The sequence below is a fragment of the Chrysemys picta genome, chromosome 14, assembly GCF_011386835.1.
Source record: "Chrysemys picta bellii isolate R12L10 chromosome 14, ASM1138683v2, whole genome shotgun sequence".
NCBI lineage: Eukaryota > Metazoa > Chordata > Testudines > Emydidae > Chrysemys > Chrysemys picta.
In genome coordinates this window covers 1,242,941-1,270,634 of record NC_088804.1, presented here as the reverse complement: position 1 = coordinate 1,270,634, position 27,694 = coordinate 1,242,941, and the positions used below count along the sequence as shown (strand labels likewise).

Genomic DNA, 27,694 nt, shown 5'->3' with positions numbered 1-27,694 from the left:
ATGCTCATGCAAACATACAGTCCCCACCTCTACTCTGAGAGTAGCAAGAATCAGGTACTACTTGAGTCTATTCACAACTCTATCATGTACGTGCTATGTGGTGTTGGCAAAGTCACTTAACCTCTCTGAACTTCAGTTTCCCCATCTGTAAAACTGAATTAATACCGCCCTGATGGGGGGACTGCAAGACTTAGTGTTTAGAAAATGCTTTGTAGGCATCAGATGAAAGGGACTACAGACAGACCATATCAAGCAGCCTTTGGGGAATCCCACATTAGTTCATGTCTTTTAAATGCAGGTATATCTACTGTTTAGTAGTATAAAGACATAAATCATGGTCACTGTTTCCATGTCTGGCAAAAGATTGTGTGTGTGTAGAGTAGTAAATGCTTACGATTGCTTCCCTAGCACCCAACAGCGGTCACTAGTAGAATCTAGAATGTGAAACTATAACAGTAACTTGCACTCAAACCACCTTTTCTACAAAGCCACATGCACAGCAACAATGTGCAAATCAGTTCAAGAATAAGCAACTGGAAATGAAGAGAAAAAAAAACCTAGCTCGTCTTTTCTGTAGAGCAACAAGCCCATACGTCTGTTAGTCTATAAGGTGCCACAGGACTCCTTGTCGCTTTTTACAAGCCCATCTCAGACACTTCTCAGGTTGCTATGTCACTAGAAGACACTCACCAACCAGCCTTAGGCATCCTTAAGATCACCACACAAAAATACATAATGTACTATTAGAATGTTTAGCAGGAAGATGTAATAGACACTAAAGTCTGATCACTCAGGATATCAACTACTGTGTTTCCTGGAGCATCTCCCCTCCACCCTTTGAAAGAGAAGTAAGTGATAGCAAGAATGAGAAATCACAGAAGTTTAAGAACAGAACTCCAAGTCTGAGGAATGCCCGCTGAGGATTTTGTTCTGAAAAAAGTTACACAGATATGACAAGGATGAGAAGCCAGAGGCAGATCTGAAAAATGAATCCTTTTGTTTAACTACAGCGTAAAACACCAGACTATTTCAGCAGGAATCCCATTCAAAAGCAAGCAAAACTATACAATGGCTTTTTCATTTGAGAGCTACTGAAACCTTGGGCCCTCAGGTAAGAAGGCTAGGAAGTGACAGTTGTCTCTTTGCGTTGTAAATTGAACACTATTCTTGATCTAAAAAAAATAGTTTTAACAAAGAGTTAGGCATGAAACTATGTTTCAGAGGAGTGCAGCTAACACTGAGGCAACATTACACTCTGCAAAAACATAACAAGAAAAACCCAGCCAATTTTACAGCTTTTTAAAACCTCAAAACATTAGGAGGACCAGAAATGAACAGTTAAATGACCAAGCCCGTTTCCCAATGCCACATAACTTCACTCACTTAGGGTATGTCTACAGTACAACTAAAAACCTGCCGCTGAACCACGCTAGCTGACTCAGGCTAAGGGGCTGTTTAATTGTGGTGTAGATGTTCGTGCTTGGGCTGCAGCCTGGGGTCTAGGACCATGCAAGGTGGGAGGGTTCCAGAGCTCAGACTGCAATACAACCCTGAATTTTTACACCACAATTAAACAGCCCCTCAGCCTGAATCCTACGAGCCCAAATCAGCTGGCATGGGCCAGCCACAGGGGGGGGGGGTTATTGCAGCACAGAAATACCCTTAGGTTATGCCTACACTTAAAACACTATAGCATTGCAGCTGCAGTGCTTCAGCATAGACACGACCTATGCTGATGGGAGGGGTGGTGTAGGTAATCCACCTCCCAAACAGGCGGTAGGTAGGTCGATGGAAGAATCTGTCTACCAATGTCTACACCAGGGATTAGGTCAGTATAGCTACATCTCATGGGGTGTGCATTTTTCACACCCCTGAGATATAGCTATACCGATGTAAATTTCTAGTGTAGACCAGGTCTAAATCCCACTTCACTTAATCCTGCCCAAACTTAATACTGCCCTATTAAAATCTGGAAAAATATACACTAAGGTCAAAATAAATTAGCATATATTGGAAATGATCTCTCAAATAGGTGGGGAGACAGTATAAGGAATGAATGAGTGAAAGGCTATGTGACTAGTAGGGAACAGGTTGAATCCCTTAATTGTTAATATACAAGCATCCAATCACAAGACATTAATAGTTTAAGAAGTTGATTATTATGTTTTAACCAGAGATGGTATCTGATAGCCACATATATTTGATAACATTTGACACATCCCATTTCTAAGGGAACAAAAGCTGAGGTGATTTGTTTTTTTACTTAAAATTAGGTTGACTAAAGTACTTTTCACCCTTTGAAGCAGTGAGATATTGGAGTGCAGCAACAGTAGACAAATGCAGCAGCAATCCTGAATTTAGCAGTGGTTCTCACACAGCTTGAACCTTAGAACCTCTTTTAGATGCCTGACCAGGAAACCAGAGCGCTCAGCCATTAATTTAAAATACTGCCAGACACTTCCACTAAGTGTCATTAATCATCTTATCTGACAAATGGCACCAATCTGTGCAGTCCCCTCCAGTACTGCACTGTAGTGTCATGACACCAAGTTGTGGAACAGGACTTAAACTCTTCCTTTTGTCCCACATGTGATGTTGCTACCCACTGAGGAACACTAATACTCTAATTAATTTCAGCAAAACTGTGCTGAATTAGGTGAAGAATTTAAGTTCTCCTTCATATGAACAGTGCGAGCTCATCCTGGTGAAAATCACTTCAAAGCAGTGGGGATTTTGTTACTTTTGACAGGCTGAAATGGTGGACTTTTTGTACAGTATTTAAAACCCTGACTTCATTCCCTTCTGAATAATAACCCTCTTAATGATGGTCACATTTGGACCAGAGGCTGCCTGACAGCAAATCTGTTCCAACACAAAAGGGTGCACTTTACCTGAGGGCATTTCCCTGCCTGTCCCTTGAGCCACCTTACGATGCAAGTGTATCCAAACAGGTGTCCACACCGCAACGCTGAGAGCCGGTGCTCCCCAGCATTAGTCCATTGCTCAAAGCAGATGGCACAGGTGTCTCCTTCTTCCTCATCCAACGGTACAGTGGGAACTGTCACATCAGGTTTCTTTAGTGGAGTTCTCTGAAACAACAACAAAGATCAGACAAACACAACATTTGCCATCTTTATTCTCTGTCCAAGGACTGTTTGTTCACTTTACCTGTTTGTGCTGGACTTCAGCTTCTTCAGCATCACGACCTTCATGCTCTGCAGAGGAAGGCACAGGCTGAGGGGGCTCTGGTTGGACCTGATCAGAAACTTCAGAGCAGACAGGAAAAAAAGAAAGAATAATTTATTTGAATTGGTGCAAGGACTCTCTTCCTTGGGTTCTAGTCTGAATTGTCTTTTGTAACTTTAGTATTCTAGAACATCAGAACAAGCATTGGTGCAGTAACCAATGCGGATTGCAAACAAAAACTTTACTCAACATACTAGATTAATTAATGATATCATGTACTGAAGCAAAAATATAACTAATTAGCACAATTAAAGTAATTTTGTAACACCTTCATAAATCATTGAAATGTAAGGTTAGAAAGGACATTGAGAGGTCATCTAGTCCAGCCCTCTGTACTGAGGCAAGACCAAGTAAACCTAGAACATCCCTGAAAGGTATTTGTCCAACCTGTTTTTAAACCTCCAATGATGGGGATTCCATAACTAAACACTGGAAGCCTATTCCAGAATTTAACTACCCTTAGAATTAGAAAGTTTTTCTTAATATCTAACCTACCTCTCCTTTGCTACAGATTAAGCCCATTACTTCTTGTCCTACCTTCAGTGGACATGGAGAGCAATTGATCACCAGCCTCTTTATAACAGTTCTTAACATATCTGAGGAAGTACCAGGTCCCCCCCATCAGTCTTTTCTCAAATCTAAATGTGCCCAGGTTTTTAAATCTTTTCCCACTGGCCAGGTTTTCTAAACCTGGCATCATTTTTCCTGCCCTCTTCTGGACTCTCTCCAATTTATCCACATATTTCCTAAAGTGTGGCACTCAGAACTGGAAACAGCACTCCAGCTGAGGCCTCATCAGACCTGTGTAGATTGGAACAATTACATTCCTGTGTCTTACCTACCCTCCAGAACGATATTAACCTTTTTCACAATCACAACACACTGTTAACTCGTTCAATTTGTGATCCACTAAAGCCCCCAGATCCTTTTCAGCAGTACTACCACCTCAGTTACTCCCCATTTTGTAGTTGTGGATTTTATTTTTACTTTTAAGAGTAGTACTTTGCACTTCTATTTATTTAATTGAATCTTGCTGATTTTAGACTTCTTTAATTTGTTGAGGTCATTTTGAATTCTAATCCTGTGCTCCAAAGGGCTTACAACCCCAGTGTAGAGTCACCCAAAAGTCTTATAAGCACACTCTCCACTCCACTATCCAAGTCATTAGTGAAAATGTTGACTAGTACCAGACTCAAGATTGACTCCTGCAGGACCTCACAACATACACACACACCCCCTCCACACACACACAGTTTGACAGCCAACCACTGATCTTATTTTTACTGATCCTAAGTGTTCATTCTGGAATTTGGCGGTAGAGTAGGGACATTATGTGGGTACCTGAAGATTAAATAAGAGGATAGCAACAACAAACAAACAAAACAAAAAAGGCTTAGGAAGGGAGAACAATAGAGAGCAAAAGAAGGGGGGAGGGGCAAAATGATGCAGCTATCCCTTGATAATGAGATGGGTGGGTTAAGATTGATACCTTGTAAAATCTCCCAGGAGACAACTAATTGCAAGGTGTTTGCTTTATAATGTAATGAAATTTAAGAATCTCATTCCCCTACTGCCCACATCCGCTTACCTTTCAAAATCAAGTATTTTTATAATAAAAAATAAGAAAAAAAAGCTAAGAGGTTCATGAACATTTTTGACTTTGAATAAGGAACACCAACCTGAAAAGGCTGAAAAATACTGAGTGATCCACTAAGTGAGCCACTATCCCCTAAGCAGCTAAGGGGAGGGAAGTTACATTAAGCAAGGAATAACTCTTGAAGCAGATGAATTCCTCAGCAATAAAAAATCCTGGGCCAGATCCTCCACTGTAAATTGGCCTAGCTGGTTTACATTGATTTACAATAATTAATTGAGGCCCTCTCTTTTGGAGACGATCCTTGATAACAATGATCGGGGAGGAAGGAGAACTGCAGAAAGTAGAAAATAGAATAATCTCTACATTAGTTATTTTGAAGATTTCCAGGAGGCATCAGTGGGTATGTAAACAGCTAAACAAAAAAAATATTGCTCAGAATTATTTTAATATTCATCCATTGCTACATTATGGCAGCAACCCATCCATGTCAGCTATGAGCATACTGATCTTAGACCTTTGAAGCTCTGCTGTAAAGCTTGAAAAGATTCTCTATGAAATGTTGTCCTGTCTGACAGTGGAAATGAAGTGAGGAATTTCTGGCATTTCAGAACTCCCAGTGATGTGAAACCAGCACAAACCTCCCAAACTGGCAGCTATGGGTGCCTCCTCTTGGGGTACTGCCACATCCTCCTCCTCAGTGGAGCTGCTGCTGTCAGAGTCGCTCAGCTCCAAGGTCTCATCTGAGCTGTTACCACTGTTGCCAGCTGGAAGATGCAAAGTCTCCAGTGGTGGAAATGCTGCTGTTGTTGACCCTTGGGTCCTGTTGACCATGAAATAACTATCTAGTGGTGCCCTGGGCCTGAAAAGCAAGGAGTAAAAGCTACAGTGTTTCTTCATATTAATTATTGCAGGTAAAATGTACAGGAGAAAATTAGATCCTCATTTGTTTGCCACAACCCCGAGCCTGTTTGCAGACATAAGGGATATAAACAAACTGACCAAGAAATGTTTCACCCAGAACAGCACCAATCCCCAGGCAAGGCAGTGAATTAACTCCTCTAAGAAGCATACACAACATGCAGCTGTGATAGTGCTTCACTGCTTAGGTCTAGAAAATGCAGATGCCTGATCTGCCTCTACTTAGAAGGAATATTGTTTTTCCAGGGATGGAAAGAGGAAAACAAGATGTGGTGCACTTGACCCTGTTTGTGTCATCATCTAGCTCTTATTAGCAGATCTTAGAGCGCTTTACAAAGGAGGTCAGTATCATTACCCCCATTTTACAAATGGGGAAAACAAGGCACCGAGAGATGAAGTGACTTTAAAGGCAGGAAGTATGGTACATGAGTTATTACCCAGCAGAGCCACCTCATCTGATTTCTCACCACTAGACTTTGCTTTTTTTGATTTATCAAATGAACTCATCACCTGGTCCCCAGATGCAGTCACTTTAGAAACAAACTGGTTGCTTTTATCAGACTCCCATCCCTTAAATTAGTTTATGCCCTCACAAAAACCCGTTTTTTCTTTAATCAGCTTTGCAAGATTATGCCATGGCAAAAATATGTACCAAACTACTTTACAATAATGAAGAAAGCTTATGCTATTTTACTTGCCAATCTAACAACAAAATTGTTCTTCAGTTGCAAGTAGAATTTTGCAAGACTGCTTAATGGCCCAATGGCCTGTGTATGTGGAAGTGAATTACATCTACAGGAGAGCCCAGGGCACACTGTACAGCTGTGTTTAGCCACTTGGGGTGATATCCTGTCCCTAGTGAAATCAATGGCCAAACTTCCACTGACTTGAATAGAGCCAGGATTTAACCCACAGTATTTAGAGTGGATCTGCACAGCCAAAATGTAAAGACAGTTAAACATAAAAGTCTCTGCTGATGGGTCCCCCCTGAACCTAAGGCACAGGTGGCACTCAGCATAGAATTAAGCTTTAAACTTTTTCAAATTTGTTTTTTTGCTCACAAAACTTCCTGTTCGCTGAAGGGGACACTGAATACTGTGGAAAACTGTGCTTTACAAGCATGAAGCTGTCTGTAAGCATTTCTGGAACACTTATCACCACAGTATCTAAGCAATGAGTGAAGAGTCTTGCCAAAAAGCATGATTCCGAGAAGAGAGTCTAAAGAGCAGATGAGAAGATCATACTACTACCTACTAGGGTTATTGAAAACTTGGGATACACAGAAATTGGCCTACTTCAGCAGGTGGGCTGGACTGGGCTTTCTAGAGTTCAGCATAACATAGGAAGCATGACAGATTATAAAGTGAAATCATTAGGTTGGGGGAAAGCTCAGACTTGACTCCATTTCAGTTTTACCTGGTACTGATTGTCCTCTGGGATCCACCACCTCTTTGTCGCCGGCGAGTTCTCCTTGTTGGTGGCTGTCGTGTGATCTGTTGTGCAGCCTGTAGTCGAAACAGCTCCAATACCCCATGCAGCCTTTGCAGTCCATCCAGGCTAGGGGCAGCATGCAACTGGGGGTCAGACTCAGCAACTGTCACTGCTTCATCAGCACCGGAGACCACAATGACTTCTTCGTCAGCAGGAGGAACCACAATGCCTTCTGCCTCTTCACTGGGCACTGTAGAGCTGGATGGAAGTGACAGTAGAGCATGACCAGAGGTCTCTGAGGGAAATGCCTCATGGTGCTCCACAGAATAAGTAACTGCTGGCTGAAGATCCACTTCCATTTCTTCCTGTGCCATTTCTGAGAAAGGCATGGGATGGAGCAAACAAAGATGTGGGGTTAGTGCAAACACTTGTACACAAATCCACACTTCAAGTAAGGTACAAATATATTTGACTCATGCCAGCATAAAGACACCTGCTGACCGCAATATCCTTTAGGATTGAGATCCAGTGCTTCTTAGAGACCATTTCTCTGGCAGCTGAGATGATTTGAGAATTCCAGTTTAACAGTCCTTGGATTTATATATCAGTTGGCTGAGGGCTTGACAAAGCATTTTCAGAGTCCTCGACTCTGGAAGTCTCTAACCCAACAGAGCCTGCGTTTTCTAGCCTCGTGGACACATTGCAAGGCCTGTCTATTCAAGTTAGCCTTTTCATTGGAGTAGGTGAGTTGGGGAGTTCTTCCTGTTGTCTTTGCTAGCTAATATGTATTTATAGATTATTTTTGTATTTTGGGGTAGAGATTTTGGCAGATGCTATGTACTTAAATTCCTCCTCCACCTCCCAAAAAGAGAGAGCTACATCAGTCTACAGTGCTTAACAAACAAATAATAATATATGGCACTTAGTACCTTTAATCTATGATCTCAAAGGATCTTGTATCTGAGCATCTCAATGGGAACATCATCACAGAAATGCCTGTAAATAAATATTAATAGAGCACCACACATACACACGGCAGAGGACTCAATGTTTATTTAAAAACAAAACAAACCTATCCCAAAAATGGACTTTCCTAGTAAATGAATGAAATTTGGTTAAGACAACAAGTTCACCATGAATCTTACCTGGCTGCGCCATCTATTGTGCATACACCGCCTTATGTTTACTAGTATTGTATAAGCCTACGTAGTATACTCTAGCAATACCCCCAGTCATGACACTGTTGATATTATCAGCCCATTTATGTGTCATATGTAATTTCATTGCAAAATTTCATATAAATCAACGTAGGGTTTTTTGAAGACAGGAATGTTAGTTAAAAACAATCATATATTAGAAACTCAAGAAATGCAGATTTCTGATTGCCTCTCAAGAACGAGCATTCAGACTACTTTAACTCTGTTCCCATAGCTATGGTTTAAATAAACAAACAAACAAACAAATAAATAAATAAAGGAACTCATTCTATTTTATTTACAGAGAAAAGGTGGGTGAGGGAATATCTTTCATTAGACCAACTTCCGATGGTGAGAGAGACAAGTTTTTGAGCTTACACAGAGGGTTAAGGTTTTGATTTAGTTGGAGTTGCTCCTGCTTTGAGCAGGGGGTTGGGACTAGATGATCTCCTGAGGTCCCTTCCAACCCTAATCTTCTATGATTCTTCAGTTTCATTATATTAGTGCCCACAAAAACTAGAATGCCTTAGTCACAATGTGGTAATGTTAATTATGGATTTCTTCATGGTCATAGAGAGCACAAACAAAAGAATTTTACAAATTCCTGGTTAGACAAATAACATACTTAAGACAATTTATTAAGGGCCCCAATTCTGTAGGATACTGAGGGCACTCTGCACCTTTCTGGAGGTACTCAGAACCTCTCTGATCAAGCTCAGTGATCCCAGATGTCAGCCAATTACCCAAATATCATTAGACAGCTCTTTACACACTACATACATGCTACCCAGGATCATGAAATTAAAGGACTTACAGGGAGAAAGCAAAGATTAGCACCGCGACAGCATAGCACGCTTTGTTTTACACAAACATCTCTCATACGAACTAGAAGATCAATGCTCTATGTTTCACATTTGAGATACTCTCCATGCAAAGAAGAGAAGATGGGAGGCTCGTATTTCTACAAAAGGATAGAAAGATATGGCAGTTTGGGTCTTTGTTTGAGAAGTGCAACATTGCATGTCCTGTGTTTCTTATGGCTTGTTTGTTTTAATACTAAGGTTCTTGAAAGGTAATATGCATTAACTCTACATATACATGCCTGCAACCTTAACTTATTCAACAAAAAAATTTACCTTTACAGTTAATTCAACTGAATTAAACAGTCTCAATTCATAAAAGTGTATGTAGAGGAATAGGCTGGAATCCTCTTCTATAGGATATAATTTCAGCTATATAATACTGATGATTCCATTTTAGAATAAAGGATTCTATAGTGAAATTCAAACAATATTTTAAACAAGTTGTCTTAAATAGAGGGAAAATATAAAACTTGTTAGATGAGGCATATCCTTTATGATGCTTGTTATTTTCTTTAATGCTATCCAAACACTGCCTCAATAGGACTTTGAAACATTCAGTGTTGTAAATATTTTAAAGTCCTCTTCAGTAAGAGGAAGTTACCAGCTTGACCAGTGGAGAAGAGATACTATGTTAAAATACAAATTCCATGGCCTTTGCTGTATCCTACAAAACATGACTAGATTAGACCACCAACCTAGAAATGAATTTCATCTTAAAGTTAAGACTACCAACCTGTTGTGAAGAGCCTGTACAATGAAAACACAGAAGGCCTGGCAGAGCTAACTCCATGTCACTTTAAAAGTCATTACTATCACAGAAGCTGATTGTAGCTAAGTAACTGCATGTAAGAACAGGCAGATAGAATACAAACAATAGGGAAAATTCCCTATATTTTCCACTGACCATGATATGTAATTTTAGCTACCTTTAGAAAGGGATAATGGAGCACCACACATCAGTTGTTTATCATCTGTCTAACAGATATTTCAGCACAACCAGCTAGCACTGAAATACTTCAACAAAGTTACTTTGGCACTGTGACGCTGCACTCCATGTTTTACAGAAATATGCTAATGATCATGAATATAATGTAACTGGAATATGCTTCATGCAAAAGGTCTCTTGTAAGGTATCTACTGAGTGTGTTCATCCTATTTGTATGTACATATATCTAAAGCTAGAAATATGAAGTATTACTCTAAAGTCCTATTGTAACTATGCAAAGTGTAAACCATTAATAATGGCTTGGAATCTTGATGGCTCCCATTAACCAGGACAATTGGTTGTAAATGGCTCTGTTTACCCTCAAACCTTCCTGGCAGGCTAACCCTGAAAGAATGGAGAATGAGGTCTTACAGTGACATGTGACCATGTCACTTAGTACTGAAATCCATCTTAAACCTGGTGCTTTTCCATTTAGAAGGAAGGGTGGGAACCCAGAGAGAGACACAAAGGATTCCCACCTTGTGCCGAAGCTATAAAAGGGGGTGGAACAGAACAAAGGGGGCTGCAGTCATGAGAAATCCCCTAGTTACCACTGCAGAAAAGGACCTAGGGGTCACAGTGGACGAGAAGCTGGATATGAGTCAACAGTGTGCTCTTGTTGCCAAGAAGGCTAACAGCATTTTGGGCTGTATAAGTAGGGGCATTGCCAGCAGATCGAGGAACGTGATCGTTCCCCTTTATTCGACATTGGTGAGGCCTCATCTGGAATACTGTGTCCAGTTTTGGGCCCCACACTACAAGAAGGATGTGGAAAAATTGGAAAGAGTCCAGCGGAGGGCAACAAAAATGATTAGGGGTCTGGAGCACATGACTTATGAGGAGAGGCTGAGGGAACTGGGATTGTTTAGTCTCCAGAAGAGAAGAATGAGGGGGGATTTGATAGCAGCCTTCAACTACCTGAAGGGGGGTTCCAAAGAGGATGGAGCTCGGCTGTTCTCAGTGGTGGCAGACGACAGAACAAGGAGCAATGGTCTCAAGTTGCAGTGGGGGAGGTCCAGGTTGGATATCAGGAAAAACTATTTCACTAGGAGGGTGGTGAAACACTGGAATGCGTTACCTAGGGAGGTGGTGGAGTCTCCTTCCTTGGAGGTTTTTAAGGCCCGGCTTGACAAAGCCCTGGCTGGGATGATTTAGCTGGGAATTGGTCCTGCTTTGAGCAGGGGGTTGGACTAGATGACCTCTTGAGGTCCCTTCCAACTCTGATATTCTATGATTCTATGATCTGGAACTAACAAGAACTGTACAGGGGGAAAGGATGGGCCCAGACTAAGGAGGAGTCTAGTCCGTGAAAGAAGCGTATTGGAACATCTCTGAGGGTGAGATTTACCTGTATTCAGTTTCTTAATGTATTAGGCTTAGACTTGTGTGTTTTTGCTTTATTTTACTTGGTGACTTACTTTATTCTCTCTGTTATTACTTGAAACCACTTAAATCCTACTTTTTATTCTTAATAAAATCACTTTGGTTTATTATTGAACTCAGAGTAAGAGATTAATACCTGGACAAGCAAACAGCTGTGCATCTCTATCAGTGTCATAGAGGGCGGACAATTTATGAGTTTACCCTGTATAAGCTTTACACAGAGTAAAATGGATTTATTTGGATCCCATTGAGAGCTGGGTGTCCGGGTGCTGGAGACACCAATACTTGCTGAGTGGTTTTCAGTTAAAGACTGCAGCTTTGGGGATGTGGTTCCGACCCTGGGTCTGTGTTGCAGCAGGCTCGCGTGTCTGGCTCAACAAGACAGGGAAAAAAGGCTCAAAGGTAGTTTCAGCACATCAGGTGACAGTCCCAAGGGAGTCTCTGTGACCAACCCCATCACAGGCACCTCAACCATTACCTTAAAAATCTGATTTGATGCAATAGCAAAAAAATAGTTTCTACACTCACTTTCAGCTCTAGAGAGAATACAGTCTTATTTACACTATTCTGTACGGCTTTACCTATACCCTTCTTTAAACGGCAAAAATTAAAGCGGTACAAAAACTGTCTGAAGACAAGCCCTAAATTCCCATCATATATGCACACCAATAGTTGCAACAGGGTCTTGGCTGTTCCCTCAAAGTGGGAAATTAGCCAACAGTGGTTACTTACATGAATAACCGATGGATTCTAAGGGGGATAGATAATCTGAGTGCTTTCTTACAAGTTGGGTTTTTATTATTTATTCATATTGTGAGAGTACCTAGAGACCCAGTCACCCATTCTATTAAACACTGTACACACATCATTAAAAGGTAGTCCCTGCCCCAAAGAGCTTATAGTCTGAACATATTACAAGGGACACGTAGAGAAAAAAGGTTGTGAGTTCAGTCCTTGAGGAGGCTATTTAGGGATCTGGGGCAAAAATCTGTCTGGCGCTTGGTCCTGCTTTGAGCAGGGGGTTGGACTAGATGACCTCCTGAGGTCCCTTCCAACCCTGATATTCTATAATTCTAAGATATGGGAATGGCTATAATAAGGTATAATAAGCAGCAGTATCAGCCATTGTTAACCATTTTGCAGGCATCACAGCAGAGATGAATTTTAAGGAGGGATCTGAAGGAAGATAATGTTATGGTTATTTATATTGCAGTAGGGCTTAGAGGCCGCTGCTGAGATTATATGGTGTCTTGCACAATGGAGCTGTAGACACATTGTTAAGACAGGCTAGCCCCAAGAGCCTGATGTCCAAACAGGCAAGAGAGACAAATGATGATGAGGATAAAAAAAACTCCCACCCTCATCATCATTATAACCTTTCTACAGAAGCGAACTAAGACAGCATGATCACATGACTTGCCCAAGATCATGAAGGGAGCCTGCAGAAACAGGATTTGAATCACCTGAGTCCCAGTCCAACACTACAGTCAAACCGCCACCCTTTGCTTCCGAGGGAGCTCCCCCAAAGGGTAGCATAGGAGAAAGCACCAGGCAATGAAGGCTGGCCTGCGTGGCAGAGCAGGAGGCGATGGACAGCTTGATATCGCCTCAGGGTCAGCAGGAAGGGTGGTGCCAGACTGGAGGGCTTTACTCCAGCCCACAGAGCAGGATTGCCGATTCTGGTGATTTGTGCTGCAGCAGCGCCTCGGAGCCCCAGACAGACACCGACAGCGCTCGCAGCCCCGGAGACAGCCCGGCTCCTGCTAAAACCCCACCGGCCAGCAGAGGGCGAGCAGCCGCGGCACGCTCCGCGGCGCCGTCGGTTGACACCCAGGTCCCCAGCGCCCGGGATCCGGGGGCCGCAGAGCCGCGCCCGATGGCTCCAGGGCAAGTCGCGGGGCCCGCTGTCCGAGGCGCCCGTTGACAGGTGCCTCGCACAGCCCACTGCTCGGCGACGGCCCCGCGAGCGTTACTGGCCGGGGCCGGCCCGGAGTCCAGGAAAGAACTCAGGAGTCCGGGGTACCCCCCGCTCTAGCGCAGGCTACGCTCCCACGGGGCATACTGCTTCGGCTCGGGGCCGCGCCCCGGGGGCCGCACTCACCTCCGGCCGCGGGAGGGAGAGGGGTTGAGTTACCAACCGCTCCTAGAGAGGCGCCATAACCTCCCGCTCAGCTCGAGCTCCCCGCCGGCGCTTGATACCCAGCCCCGCGGCCTCATTGGGTGGCCGCCTTCCTCACTGACGAAAACCCTACTTCTATTGGGCGGTGTGATGATACGTTGCCGGCTCTTACTGGATACGTTGGCTGCTAGTTTAGCCAGAGGCGGACGAGAAGACGCAGGCGCTCCATTTTTATTGGCCGGATGTCTGTCAATCACCTGGAGTGGGAGAACTCCGCCTGTGTCCCTTTGTGACTAGATGATCGGCCTGTCGATCAGAGGAAAAGCCCCCTCCCCCCCGAAAGCACCTTTTGACTGGAGGAACGAGCTGCCTGTCAATCAAAAAGGGCGGGGAACGGAGCAAGTTCGAATGTTGTTGGAGGTAGAAAAGGCACCGGGGAGGAGGGGCTAAAACCCCCAACCTAGTCCCGCCCCCAGGGCCGAGGGGAAAAGGAGGTAGCGATTTGCTGCTAGCCACCACCATATGACGTTACGCCGCCCTGAGAGAGCCTCTCCCAGCATGCACTGCTCCACCCCAGCCCCAGCGCAGCCCACGGCTGGTCGCTTAGCGCAACAAGCGCCCGAGGACCGAGTTGCCACCTTCTAGCAACGCGGCCCCTGGAGACAGGCAGGTGCTGGGCCCTGGCTTGGAGCGGTACTAACCCTGCAGCACCCCGCCGGTTCATCCAGCGGGGCAGTGCCTACGTGCCCGTGAATCCGGCCACAGCCCCCGCCGCCCCTTCCGGTCTCCCTTTGGGGGCAATGTGGGTAGAAAAAAGGTTAAATTCATTTGTCCAAGTGGTTCAGTGAGATGGAGCTGCTCGCGTGTGGCTTAACTGCCAGGCCTTAGAAGTGGGAGCCGAGTAACTTTCTAGTTTCTGGCTTTGCTCGTTCATAAGTTGATCTTCTCTATTTCGTGCCAGGTAGATGCAGCTATCAGATTCCCAGCACGTACCCACCGTGGCCTGCCTTGGGGAAAACGTGGGCCTCTGTGCCTTGGTAGCTTGCTGTTATGATGATGAAGGGGTTTTGTTAATGAAACGTTTGAAATGTCACTCGTTCTAAACTCTCAGCTAAATTGTTACAGCTTGGGGATACCACCTTACTTTTTAAAGTGGTTTGAGACCTATGGATGTAAAGCAGTATGTAGAAGCTAATTACTTTTATTATTTATTGAGAGGCATGTAACACACAATAGTGGACTTTCCAAATATAAAAAAGTTCCAACTTTTCTTACTTAAAATTGAGGCACAACTCTACTCTTTCTTTGTTGGAGTCATCCTATTGCAAGGTCAGCCTCATCAGGGAGAGTCTGTAAGGTGGTATCTGTCAAGGGACTCCCAAATTGAGAGAAACAACAAGGAGTTCGGTGGCACCTTAAAGACTAACAGACTTATTTGGGCATAAGCTTTTGTGAGTAAAAAAACCTCACTTTTTCAGATGCATGTTAGTCTTTAAGGTGCCACCGGACTCCTTGTTGTTTTTGTGGATACAGACTAACACAGCTATTTGACAAGTTTAAATAATTTGTTTAGGAGGGCCCACAGATGTATTTGATGATAAGCTTTCAGGACTTTACAGGACCTGAATTTAGATTCCCTAATGATTGGCACCTTATAAATAAATACTGTCAGTCCCCACCAGTCCAGTATCCCCACCAAGTGCTTGTGACATCAACTCCTTTGCACAGTGAGCCAGAGGCAGAATCTTTTTTTTTTTTTTTTTTCCGTGGGTCACAGCAGGAGCCATCATTGGTTTTAGCTTGGAACTATTTTTAGTTGGGCTGAAACAACAGTAAGGGTATGTCTACACTACGGGATTAATCCAAATTTACAGAATTCGAATTTTGGAAACAGATTGTATAAAGTTGAATGTATGCGGCCACACTAAGCACATTAATTCGGTGGTGTGCGTCCATGTACCGGGGCTAGCGTCGATTTCCGGAGCATTGCACTGTGGGTAGTTATCCCATGTTCCCACAGTCTCCCCCACCCATTGGAATTCTGGGTTGACATCCCAGTATGACGCGTTGGATCACAGAAACCCCCTTGGGAGCTGCCACCTGATGTGCAAAGACTACCTCTGCTCCTGTTTTCTCTGCCAGCCCAGGATTCCAGCACCCTGTCTTGCTGAGACAGACACTCCCGTCTGCTCCAACACAGATCCAGGGTCTGAATCACTTGTCCCAGAGCTGCAAGTTTACCCGAAACCAGCTCACAGAAGTGTGCTTGTCTTTAGCACTCAGATGCCCAACTCCCAATGGGGTCTAAACCCAGATAAATCCATTTTACCCTGCATAAAGCTTATGCAGAGTAAACTCATAAATTGTTCGCCCTCTATAACACTGATAGAGAGATTTGCACAGTTGTTTGCTCCCCCAGGTATTAATACATACTCTGAGTAAATTACTAAATAAAAAGTGATTTTATTAAATACAGAAAGTGGGATTTAAGTGGTTCCAAGTAGTAACAGACAGAACAAAGTAAGTCACCAAGCAAAATAAAATAAAATGTGCAAATCTATGTCTAATCAAACTAAATACAGATAATCTCACCCTCAGAGATGCTTCAGTAAGTTTTTCTCAGACTGGACACCTTCCAGGCCTGGGCACAATTCTTTCCCCTGGTACAGCTATTGTTCCAGCTCAGGTGATAGCTAGGGGATTCTTCAAGATGGCTCCTCTCCCCCTTTGTTCTCTTCCACCCCTTTATATATCTTTTGCATAAGGTGGGAACCCCTTGTCCCTCTGGGTTTCCACCCCCCTCACTGGAAAAGCACCAGGTTAAAGATGGATTCCAGTTCAGGTGGCATGATCACATGTCACTGCAAGACTTCATTGCCCACTTGCCAGCACACACATATACAGGAAGATTAACAGGTAAACGCAGCCATCTGCAGACAATGGTCCTGGTTAATGGGAGTCATCAAGATTCCAAACCATCATTAATGGCCCACACTTCACATAATTACAAAAGGCCCTCAGAGTTATGTTTTATATTTCTAATTTTAGATATAAGAGTGGTACATTTCTACAAACAGGATGATCACACTCAGTAGATTATGAGCTTTGTAATGATACCTTACAAGAGACTTTTTGCACGAAGCATATCCCAGTTGCATTATATTCACTTATTATCAAATCTTTATAAAACTATCCCAGTTATATTATATTCACTTATTATCACGTTTTTATAAAACCATATAGACTGCACAACGTCACTTCTAGTGCCTGATGGGGCAAAAAACATTGTTGCAGGGGTTCTGGGTACAGCCTCACCCCTCCTTCCATGAAAGCAACGTCAGACAACCATTTCGCGCTTTTTTTCCTGGGTGAACACTGCAGACTCCATACCATGGCAAGCATGGAGCCCGCTCAGTTCAAGACAGCAGTCATGAACATTGTAAACACCTTGCACGTTCTCGTGCAGTTTATGTTGAACCAGGACCAGAAAAACGAGGAGAGGAGGCGGCGGCGACGGCAGCGCAGCAACAAGAGTGATGAGGACGAGGACATGGACATGGACACAGAATTCTCTCAAACCACGGGCCCCGGTGCTTTGGAGATAATGTTGTTAATGGGGCAGGTTCTATCCGTGGAACGCCAATTCTGGGCCTGGGAAACAAGCACAGACTGGTGGGACCGCATAGTGTTGCAGGTGTGGGACGATTCCCAGTGGCTGCGAAACTTTCGCATGCGTAAGGGCATTTTCATGGAATTTTGTGACTTGCTTTCCCCTGCCCTGAAGCGCCAGAATACCAAGATGAGAGCAGCCCTCACAGTTGAGAAGTGAGTGGCGATAGCCCTGTGGAAGCTTGCAACGCCAGATAGCTACCGGTCAGTCGGGAATCAATTTGGAGTGGGCAAATCTACTGTGGGGGCTGCTGTGATCCAAGTAGCCAAAGCAATCACTGAGCTGCTGCTATGAAAGGTAGTGACTCTGGGAAATGTGCAGGTCATAGTGGATGGCTTTGCTGCAATGGGATTCTGTCAAGGCTACTTCCCCACTCTGAACTTTAGGGTACAGATGTGGGGGCCTGCATGAAAACTTCTAAGCTTAACTACCAGCTTAGATCTGGTCCGCTGCCACCACTCCCAATGTGCTAATTATAGGGTAGCCTTGAGAGACTCTTCACAAATTCCCTGGTGAATACAGATCCAAACCCCTTGGATCTTAAAACAAGGAGTAATTAACCATCCCCCGTCCTTTCTCCCACCAACTCCTGGTGGATCAAGATCCAACCCCCTTCGATCTAAAAACAAGGAAAAATCAATCAGGTTCTTAAAAAGAAGGCTTTTAATTAAAGAAAAAGGTAAAAATCATCTCTGTAAAATCAGGATGGGAAATAACTTTACAGGGTAATCAAACTTAAAGAGCCCAGAGGACCCCCCTCTAGCCTTAGGTTCAAAGTTACAGCAAACAGAGTAAGGTACATTTACAAGTTGAGAAAACAAAGATAAAACTAACATGCCTTGCTGGGCTGTTTACTTACAAGTTTGAAATATGAGAGACTTGTTCAGAAAGATTTGGAGAGCATGGATTGATGTCTGGTCCCTCTTAGTCCCAAGAGCGAACAACCCCCAAAACAAAGAGCACAAACAAAAGCCTTTCCCCCACCAAGATTTGAAAGTATCTTGTCCCCTTATTGGTCCTTTGGGTCAGGTGTCAGCCAGGTTACCTGAGCTTCTTAACCTTTTACAGGTAAAAGGATTTTGGAGTCTCTGGCCAGGAAGGATTTTATAGTATTGTAGCCAGGAGGGCTGTTACCCTTCCCTTTATAGTTATGACAGATTCCCTAACTGTGGTGGGGCGATAGATGGAACCCATATCCCTATTTTGGTACCGGAGCACCAGGGTAACTAGTACATAAACCGCAAGGGGTACTTTTCAATGGTGCTGCAAGCACTTGTGGATCACAAGGGACGTTTCACCAACATCAATATGGGCTGGCCGGGAAGGGTTCATGATGCTCGCATCTTCAGGAACACTAATCTGTTTAAACGGCTGCAGCAAGGGACTTACTTCCCAGACCAGAAAATAACTGTTGGGGATGTTGAAATGCCAATAGTTATTCTTGGAGACCCAGCCTACCCCTTAATGCCATGGCTCATGAAGCCATACACAGGCAGCCTGGACAGGAGTCAGGAGCTGTTCAACTACAGGCTGAGCAAGTGCAGAATGGTGGTAGAATGTCCATTTGGCCGTTTAAAAGGTCACTGGCGATCATTACTGACTCACTCAGACCTCAGCCAAACTAATATCCCCATTGTTATTGTTGCTTGCTGTGCGCTCCACAATCTCTGTGAAAGTAAGGGGGAGACCTTTATGGCGGGGTGGGAGGCTGAGGCAAATCGCCTGCCTGCTGATTACGCGCAGACAGACACCAGGGCGCTTAGAAGAGCACAACAGGAAGCGCTGTGCATCAGAGAAGCTTTGAAAACCAGTTTCATGACTGGCCAGGCTACAGTGTGAAATTTCTGTTTGTTTCTCCTTCATGAAAACCCATCCCCTTTATTGACTCATTCTCTGTAAGGAACCCACCCTCCCCCTTCTCCCAGCTTGCTTTCAAAGGAAATAAAGTCACTATCGTTTAAAAATCATTTATTCTTTATTAATTGATTATAAAAAGAGGAAGAGAACCCGTGTGGGGTTTGGGAGGAGGATCGGCGGGAAGGAAAAGGCCACTAAAAAAAGGTTTAAAAAATGACAGCCTTTTGCTTGGGTTGTCTACTGAGGTGGAATGGGAGGGTGTACGGAGCCTCCCCCCCCCCGCCCCGCGTTCTTACACGTCTGGGTGAGGAGGATACGGAACATGGGGAGGGGGGAGGGTGGAACAGGGGCTGTAGCGGCACTCTGTTATCCTGCTGCCGTTCCTGAAGCTCCACCAGACGCCGGAGCATGTCTGTTTGCTCACGCAGTAGCCCCAGCGTTGCATCCTGCCTCCTCTGATCTTCCTGCCGCCACCTCTCATCTCAAGCGTCTCTCCTGTCCTCACGTTGGTCCCTCATGTCCTCATGTTCACTGGCATCTTTCCTATACTTTGAAACCGTGTCCTTCCACTCATTCAGATGAGCTCGTTCACTGCGGGTGGATTCCATGATTTCCGCGAACATCTCGTCTCGTGTCTTCTTTTTCCGACGCCTTATCTGAGATAGCCTTCAGGACGGAGGAGAGCGGCTTGAAAAATTTGCAGCTGCTGGAGGGAGGGAAAAAAGGAGAGAATTTTTTAAAAAGATATATTTTACAGAACAATGCTTATACTCTTTCACGGTGACCAACACTATTCACGTTACATAGCACATGTGATTTCTGTGCAAGGTCGCATTTTGCCTCTTAATATTGAGTGCCTGTGGCTTTGCTGCTAGAGATCACAGACGCGGGTCCGGGCAACAGAATTCGTCTTGCATGTGGCCATGGTAAGTCATTGTCTTTCGGCTTCTGCGCCCTCCTTTCCCACATACCAAGCAAAGACAGTTGAGTGCTGCAGTTTTCCTGTTAACCTTCAGCAGCAGAAAACAAACTAACCCCCCCCCCCCATACAATTCTCTGGATGATTGCTTTATCCCTCCCCCCACCGCGTGGCTGGTATCAGGGAAGATCCCTCCTAGCCAAATGTGAAAAGCTCAGGGCCAATTTCCGCCCCCCACTCCTGTGCTTGGCTAACTGCAGGGAAGGATTTCTTTTCAGCCACAGGCAAACAGCTCAGTAGGAACGGCCACCTCTGTCCCCTTAATTAAATTCCCGTATTTCAACCAGGTTACCACGAGCGATATCACTCTCTTGAGGACTACACAGCGAGATAAAGAACGGATGTTGCTTGAATGCCAGCAGACATCGGGACCATACGCTGCCAGGCTTTGTCATGCAATGATACCAGATTACTTGCTACTAGCATGGCGTGGTCAAGTGTCCTACCATGGAGGACGGAATAAGGCTGCACTGCCAGAAACCTTGTGGGAAGGCTTTTGGAGTACCTCCAGGAGAGCTTCATGGAGATGTCCCTGGAGGATTTCCGCTCCATCCCCAGACACGTTAACAGACTTCTCCAGTAGCTGTACTGGCCGCGATTGCATCCCAAGTCCTCCGGGCAAAGTAATCATTAAAAAACGCTTGTTTTTAAAACAAGTTTTATATTTTAAAAGGTAAACTCACCAGAGGTCCCTTCCATGGGGTCATGGTCTTGGATACTGGCTTGGGAGGGTACTTCAGTCAGGCTGAGAAAAAAATCGTGGCTGTTGGGGAGAACGGAGTGCTGTGTGCTCTCCGCAAGCTTGTCCTCCTCCTCCTCCTCTTTCCCCGTCCGCAGAATCCTCAGGTGTATCTGATGAGATTACCCCCGCCTCGGAATCCACGGTCAGAGGTGGGGTAGTGGTGGCGGCCCCCCCAGAATTGCATGCAGCTTGGCGTAGAAGCAGCATGTCCGCGGCTCTGACCGGGAGCGACCGTTTGCCTCCTTTGTTTTTTGATAGGCTTGTCTGAGCTCGTTGACTTTCATGCGGCACTGATCTGAGTCCCTATTGTGCCTCTCTCCATCATGCCCTTGGAGTTTTTTTCAAAAGTTTTGGCATTTCGTCTTTTCGAACGAAGTTCTGCTAGCACTGAATCCTCTCCCCATATAGCAATCAGATCCAGTACCTCCCGTACGGTCCATGCTGGTGCTCTTTTTCGATTATCGGCCTGCATGGTTACCTGTGCTGATGAGCTATCTGTGGTCACCTGTGCTCTCCACACTGGGCAAACAGGAAATAAAATTCAAATGTTCGTGGGGCTTTTCCTGTCTACCTGGCCAGTGCATCCAAGTTCAGATTGCTGTCCAGAGCAGTCACAATGGTGCACTGTGGGATAGCTCCCAGAGGCCAATACCATCGAATTGCGGCCACACTAACCCTAATTCGAAATGACAATATCGATTTTGGCGCTACTCCGTTCGTCGGGGTGGAGTACAGAAATTGATTTTAAGAGCCCTTTATTTTGAAATAAATGGCTTCGTTGTGTGGACGGGTGCAGGGTTAATTCGATTTAACGCTGCTAAATCTGAATTAAAGTCATAGTGTAGACCAGGCCTAACTGAGGAAGAACAGAGCGGAGAGCAAAAGTAATTTAAAATAGATTAATTTGCTAATTACTCAACCTCCTCAAGGCTTCTGTACTGTGGATAACCCTGCACAGGAAATTAAATTTACATATTCCTTAAATGCCTGTAGTGTTACCGACATGCTGCCATCAAGTGGCTGCTGCCCTGGCCTGTGTGTCCATGCTGCACTACTCTGAGTTACCCTAAAACTATTGGCACTGTTTTGGGGATGGCCAGAGAAGGAAATAATACTGTAAAGAGCTGGCTGGCTGTGTGAAGTTAGAACTTCTCTGTGTCCTAGGCCCTATAATGTTAACAGAGATTCTCCTATAGCTCAGGTGTTATGAGATGGTGTTTTTGGATCAAGTCCATCAGAGTTTTAACCCTGTTGCCACCATGAAGTTCTGAGTGATCATGATTAGCAGTATAGTGACAACAAAAGAGTCCCAGGAGTGCCACCAATGTGTTAAAACCTCTGTTTTATACACTGTTCTGTTTCAAATTCTACAGACAGTCTTGGCTAGCACTGACAGTTGGTGGTGTCTGACAAGTAGCTACAAGTTTCTCAAATAAAGAACATTTATTATTTAAAACACACACTTCAATAGCAGTGTTAACATACACAGCAGTTTGCAAATGCCTAAATCACCTCCTGCATTTGGAATAGAGTAACTGGACAGCCTGTGTCTTGATTTTTCAAGAATGACCTGATTTCTGAGCTCATATTCACATGGGTGTTTTGTCCAAACTCTACTGCCACTAACCTTCCTACCACCCAGGGGTTAGAATTCCCAAAGGCAGATTGACCTAGGCTACCTGGGGTGCTGACAGTATAGCTATTAAATGTTTTGTTTTCTTGCCTGGGCTCAAATATTTAGTTGCGTCCAACCAGGCAAAGATAGAGATAATTAGCTAAACACTCCTCCATCCCTTCGGAGCAGAGGTGTCTGTTGCAGCGGATCTAGCAAAGGCCAACTTTTAACATGGGGCAATGAGGGTCTCATCCCTCTGCAGGGGAAGAGGAAGATGATTGCCTGCCTGCACTAGGGAGACAGACAGTTGAGTTTGGGGTGGGGGACTACTAGGGAAGGGATCATTATAGAATCCTCCCCCTGATCTTCACTAGTATTAAGGATGCCTAGTCTGACGTGTGAGCCACTGTGTCTCTGGTCATGCAGGTTTCTGCTGCATTCCTCTTTCTGTTGTAGTGCTGCCCCTCTTTGGCTCAGAGGTGGACTTGGGTCCCAGCTACCCACTTCCCCATTGAACTGTGCATGCTTTGAGTGACAGCGGAATATGGGGCATGCCAAGATCTGATGCTGGGTTCATCTTACAAGTCTACAATTTGGAATATTACAGGCTCTATGGCGTGTCAGGGTTCACAAGGAGGAGGCATTGTGCTGGAGCTTAACACAGAAGTAGCTGGGCCCCACATTAATTTCTACCGCTTAGGAAACTAGCTGGGGCTGACAACTGCCTAAGCTTTGGGGAAAGTTGCTGGGACACTGTGCCTCCCTTTGTTTGGGGGAGGAGAGGTACTGCAGGACACTGAGGAGGAGTATACTAAAGGTTAATGAAGGGAGGGGGCAGTGCAGGGGAAGGGATAGAGGTCAGGAATCCTTTGAGGGAAAGAGGCTAGAAAGTAATTTGGGTGTCAGGGGAAGGGTAGGAGAAGATCACATGTGATAACTCCCTCCAGTAACAAATGCCTTTAAACCAGGGGTCTCAAACTCAAATGACCACGAGGGCCACATGAGGGCTAGTTCATCGGCCCAAGGGCCGCATCACTGAGAAACACAGCCCTCGCTGCCCCCGGCCCTGCCCCCACTCCACCTCTTCCATGAGGCCCCGCCTTTTCCCACACCTTCTCTGTCCCCATTCCAACCCCTTCCCTGAAGTCCCCACCCCAACTCCACCCACTCCTTGCCCCCAGAGGGATGAGGCGGGGGCTCAGGGCAGGAAGTTGAGGTGCAGCAGAGGGCTCAGGGTGCAGAAGGGGTGTGGGATGCAGCAGGGGGCTCAGGGTAGGGGGTTGGGGTGCAGGAGAGGTGTGTGATGCAGCAGGGGGCCCAGGGCAGGGGGTTGGGGGGCAGGGTCCAGGAGGGCTCTGGGGTGGCATCAGCACAGGCCGGGCCAAGGGCAGGCTGCCAGCTCCAGCCCCGGCCCCGCTATGCTCGGCTCCGGGAAGTAGCTGGAACCATGTCCCTGCGGCCCCTGGGGGAGGGAGGACGCAGGGCTGCGCACACTGCTTGCCGCTCCTCCAGGTACCTCCCCTAGGGTTACCATATTTCAACAAGCAAAAAAGAGGACGGGAGGAGCCCCGCCCTAGCCCCGCCCCTGCCCCTCCCACTTCCCGCCCCCCCAGAACCCCCAACCCTCCCCCCGTTCCTTGTCCCCTGACTGCCCCCTCCTGGGACCCCTGCCCCTAACTGCCCCCCAGGACTCCACTCCCTATCTAAGCCTCCTTGCCTCTTGTCCCCTGACTGCCCCAACCCTTATCCACACCCCCACCCCCAGACAGACCCCTGGGACTCCCACGCCCCATCCAACCACTCCCCACCCCCTGACAGCCCCCCCCAGAACTCCCAACCCATCTAAACCCTTCTGCTCCCTGTCCCCTGACTGCTCTGATCCCACTCCTGCCCCCTGACAGCTCCCCCCCAGAACTCCCAGCCCCCTATCCCCCGCTCCTTGTCCCCTGACTGCCCCCTCCTGGGACCCCTGCTCCTAACTGCCCTCCAGAACCCCACCCCCTACCTAAGACTCCCTGTTCCTTGTCCCCTAACTGCCCCCTCCTAAGACCCCCCCCCCAACTGCCCCCCAGGACCCTACCCCCTACCTGTACCCTGACTGCCCAAAACTTTCTCCACTCCCCTCCAAAAGCCCCCCCCCTGTTTCTTGACTGCCCCCTCCAGAACCTCCCTGGCCCCCTTACCCTGCTGCTCAGAACAGGGTGTTGGGCTCTGTGCCAGCCGGACACATGGCTGAGCTCCCCAGCACAACAAAACCCGGTCCCTGGCCCTGCACAGGGCTGCCGGAGCGGGCTGCAGGAGGAGGAGCTGCCGGCCGGCTCAGAATGCGGGGGGGGTGGGGGGTGGGAGGAGGAAGCTGCTCCGGAGTCCAGCCCGGGACTTTCCTGCAGCCCTCCCAGCCGCTCACTCTGCTCTGCCGGAGGAGGGGGGAAATCCCGGACATTGTGAGTGCTTTACAAATTCCCCCCGGACGCTATTTTTAGCACACAAAAGGAGGACATGTCCGGGTAAATCCGGACGAATGGTAACCCTAACCTCCCCCCAAACTCCCTTTGGCCGTGGTTCCCCGTTCCTGGCCAATGGGAGCTGCGGGGGAGGGGATGGGGGGTGGCGTGCCTGGAAGCCAGGGCAACACAGGAACGGAGCCTTCTGCTTCTCCCCTCCCTCCCGGCTGCAGGGACGTGATGCTAGCCAGCGCGGGGCTTGAGGGGACAATCCTGTGGGTGTAGTTTGCCCACCCCTGGCCTGGATGTAGGCCGCAGGAAATAGGCCTGTGGGCCATGTGTTTGAGACCCCTGCTTTAAACTGACCCCCCTACCTAGCCTGCTCCCTACCCCAGCTACAACCCCCCCTGCAGTGCTGGGACAGGCGCCTGCACCTTGATGCCTACCACCATTTGCCAAACTCTCTCAATTTTCCACATAAGTATTAGTTCCCCACCTAAAGCCAGCACCCAAGCTATCACAGCCTCACCTTGACTCCCCCCACCCTGTTGACAGTGCTAAGGCAGCTTCCCTTCAGGATGATAGGCTGGTCCCCCTACATGAAATAGAAATGGCTTTCTAATCTTGGCAGCATGCTCAGGAAGGGAGACATCTAAGTGCTATAAACCATGTCCACAGTAAATTGCAGATGCAAAATTGCAGACACAACTTTAATGGCTCAGAGTTGCACCCTCGAAGTTGGAGGGCAGGTCAAAATGCTGTTTAAAAAAAGCAGAGTCTACAGAGCTGGAAAAGTGTGACAACCTTCATGCTAGAGAGTCATGGTAGACAGGGATGGAGCAGCCCATGCTTTGCTCCTAACCGCACTTGGCTGCGTTCTTCACGGGGCTCCTTGTGTTTGTGTCTTGCAGCTAGCTTGCTGTATTTATCTTGCCATAGATGTCTATCAGCGAGTCCACAATCTCTGCAGAAGGCAAACAGAATTTGTTTTCAGATTAGAATACTCAGATTTTTTTTTCCTGGCAAGATGATTGATACGTACTCAGTAATAGTATATAGGACACTGAATCATTTCATGACAGGCTCAACAGAACAGAAGGTTATCGGAGAAAATGAAAACTGACTGCTTTAATACTGTGCAGGAGCAGCAAAAGAGGAACAAGCATGTACAGCAGAGACAGCCCCACATGAAGAAGTGATTGGGAGAGGCTGCAGACACATTATTTAAAAATAAATAAATAAATTAATTAAATAAAGGCAGCATGATGGAGCTATCGAGAAGAGAGGGATGGGTAATGTAGAATACTAAGTACCTTGGGCAAAATGCCAGAAGGGGCTGACAAATTTGATCTTTGAGTGCCCTCTAGTGGAAGCTCTCGTTATAGTTCTCAGCACAGGACATTCTCTGGTCGATTACGCTACCAAAAATCTGTGCGCCTTTGGAGAGCATGATGGATTCCTAATGGCAAACCTCAAGGTCTCACTCTTTCCTTACAAAAAAGGACTATTGAAATTCTAGTGTGTATGCCCCATATGGTGGGATGTGAGTGATTTAAAGAAAGTTGCCTCCTGCCTGATACACCAAGTGGCAAGAGGGGACAACCTCTCCATCACACCAGCCTTCATGGACAACAGCAGGTCCCCACTCCCTTTTGTGCTGCTGCTGTCAAATCAAAGAAGGATCAGTCATTTATTATTGTATGTGCTAAAAGCAACAGCAGTAAGACATTCCCAAAGACAGAACAGCTCCTGTTAGTAGGGACCACCACATGAAATTAATAAGCAGCAAGTTTAAAACAAACAAAAGAAAGTATTTCTTCACACAACGCACAGTCAACCCGTGGACCTCTTTGCCAGAGGATGTTGTGAAGACCAAGACTATAACAGGGTTCAAACAAGAACTAGATAAGTTCATGGAGGCTATTAGCCAGGATGGGCAGGGATAGTGTCCCTAGCCTCTGTTTGCCAGAAGCTGGGAATGGGTGATGGGATGGATCACTTGCTGATTCCCTGTTCTGTTCATTCTTTCTGGGGTACCTGGCATTGGCCACTGTCAGAAGACAGGATACTGGGCTAGATGGACCTTTGGTTTGGCCCAGTATGGCTGTTCTGATGTTCTCATATACTGCAGTTGATTGCTCAGAGTGAAAGCCTGAGCCCCAGATTCCACAGCACCAAGGAGCTACTCTCCTCAGAGCACAGTATTTTTGATGCTGTTGATCTCAGAAAACCAGTGTGTTAAGCTAAGGTTTTCCCCCAGCTCTGAGTATGGCATTGACTATGCAAATGAATGGATTTAATGGGAGGATAGGTGTGACTGTGCTAACACTCATGTTAAGCCCAGTGTCACCTTGATGTGAGCTGGAGGTTTGCGTAGTTAACAGAAGTGCTGTGTCCTCTCTCCTGAAAAGCCTGCTTGCTTCCTGGCTGATTATTAAACATTACACCTTCCTTTCCCTTCTCCTGCAGTTTTCCTCTTGTCTAGTCCTTCCTCATTCTCTCACTTCATCCCTTGCTCTTTCATTGCTCTCTACTTCCTTTAATTCTCCATTTCTTATCTCTTCCTTTAATTCTCCATTTCTTCTAGCTCAGCTGTTCTCAAACTGTGGGTCGGGACCCCAAAGTGGGCCATGACCTAATTTTAATGGT

At 46.0% G+C, this 27,694-nt stretch overlaps 2 protein-coding genes across 9 annotated transcripts in view; both read right to left on the bottom strand.

Moving 5' to 3' along the window:
- Nucleotides 1–13,887, bottom strand: part of RFWD3 (ring finger and WD repeat domain 3) — a 56,521-nt gene extending 42,634 nt beyond the window's left edge. Inside the window, exons 1-6 of one of the 8 annotated variants that reach the window (XM_065567772.1) lie at nucleotides 13,721–13,887; nucleotides 9,203–9,349; nucleotides 7,178–7,568; nucleotides 5,482–5,702; nucleotides 3,169–3,266; nucleotides 2,892–3,089 (exon numbers count right to left, since the gene is read on the bottom strand). In XM_065567772.1, the coding sequence (XP_065423844.1) occupies nucleotides 2,892–3,089; nucleotides 3,169–3,266; nucleotides 5,482–5,702; nucleotides 7,178–7,566 (906 nt within the window). In that variant the 5' untranslated portion in view covers nucleotides 7,567–7,568; nucleotides 9,203–9,349; nucleotides 13,721–13,887. The other 7 variants (XM_065567771.1, XM_065567773.1, XM_065567770.1 and 4 more) reach the window with 7 other exon arrangements.
- An 8,523-nt stretch (nucleotides 13,888–22,410) lies between these two features.
- MLKL (mixed lineage kinase domain like pseudokinase) overlaps nucleotides 22,411–27,694 on the bottom strand; it is a 28,552-nt gene continuing 23,268 nt past the window's right edge. Inside the window, exons 11-12 of the mRNA XM_008175375.4 lie at nucleotides 25,137–26,009; nucleotides 22,411–24,117 (exon numbers count right to left, since the gene is read on the bottom strand). Of these exons, the coding sequence (XP_008173597.2) occupies nucleotides 25,957–26,009 (53 nt within the window). The 3' untranslated portion in view covers nucleotides 22,411–24,117; nucleotides 25,137–25,956. The remainder of the gene's footprint in view (nucleotides 24,118–25,136; nucleotides 26,010–27,694) is intronic.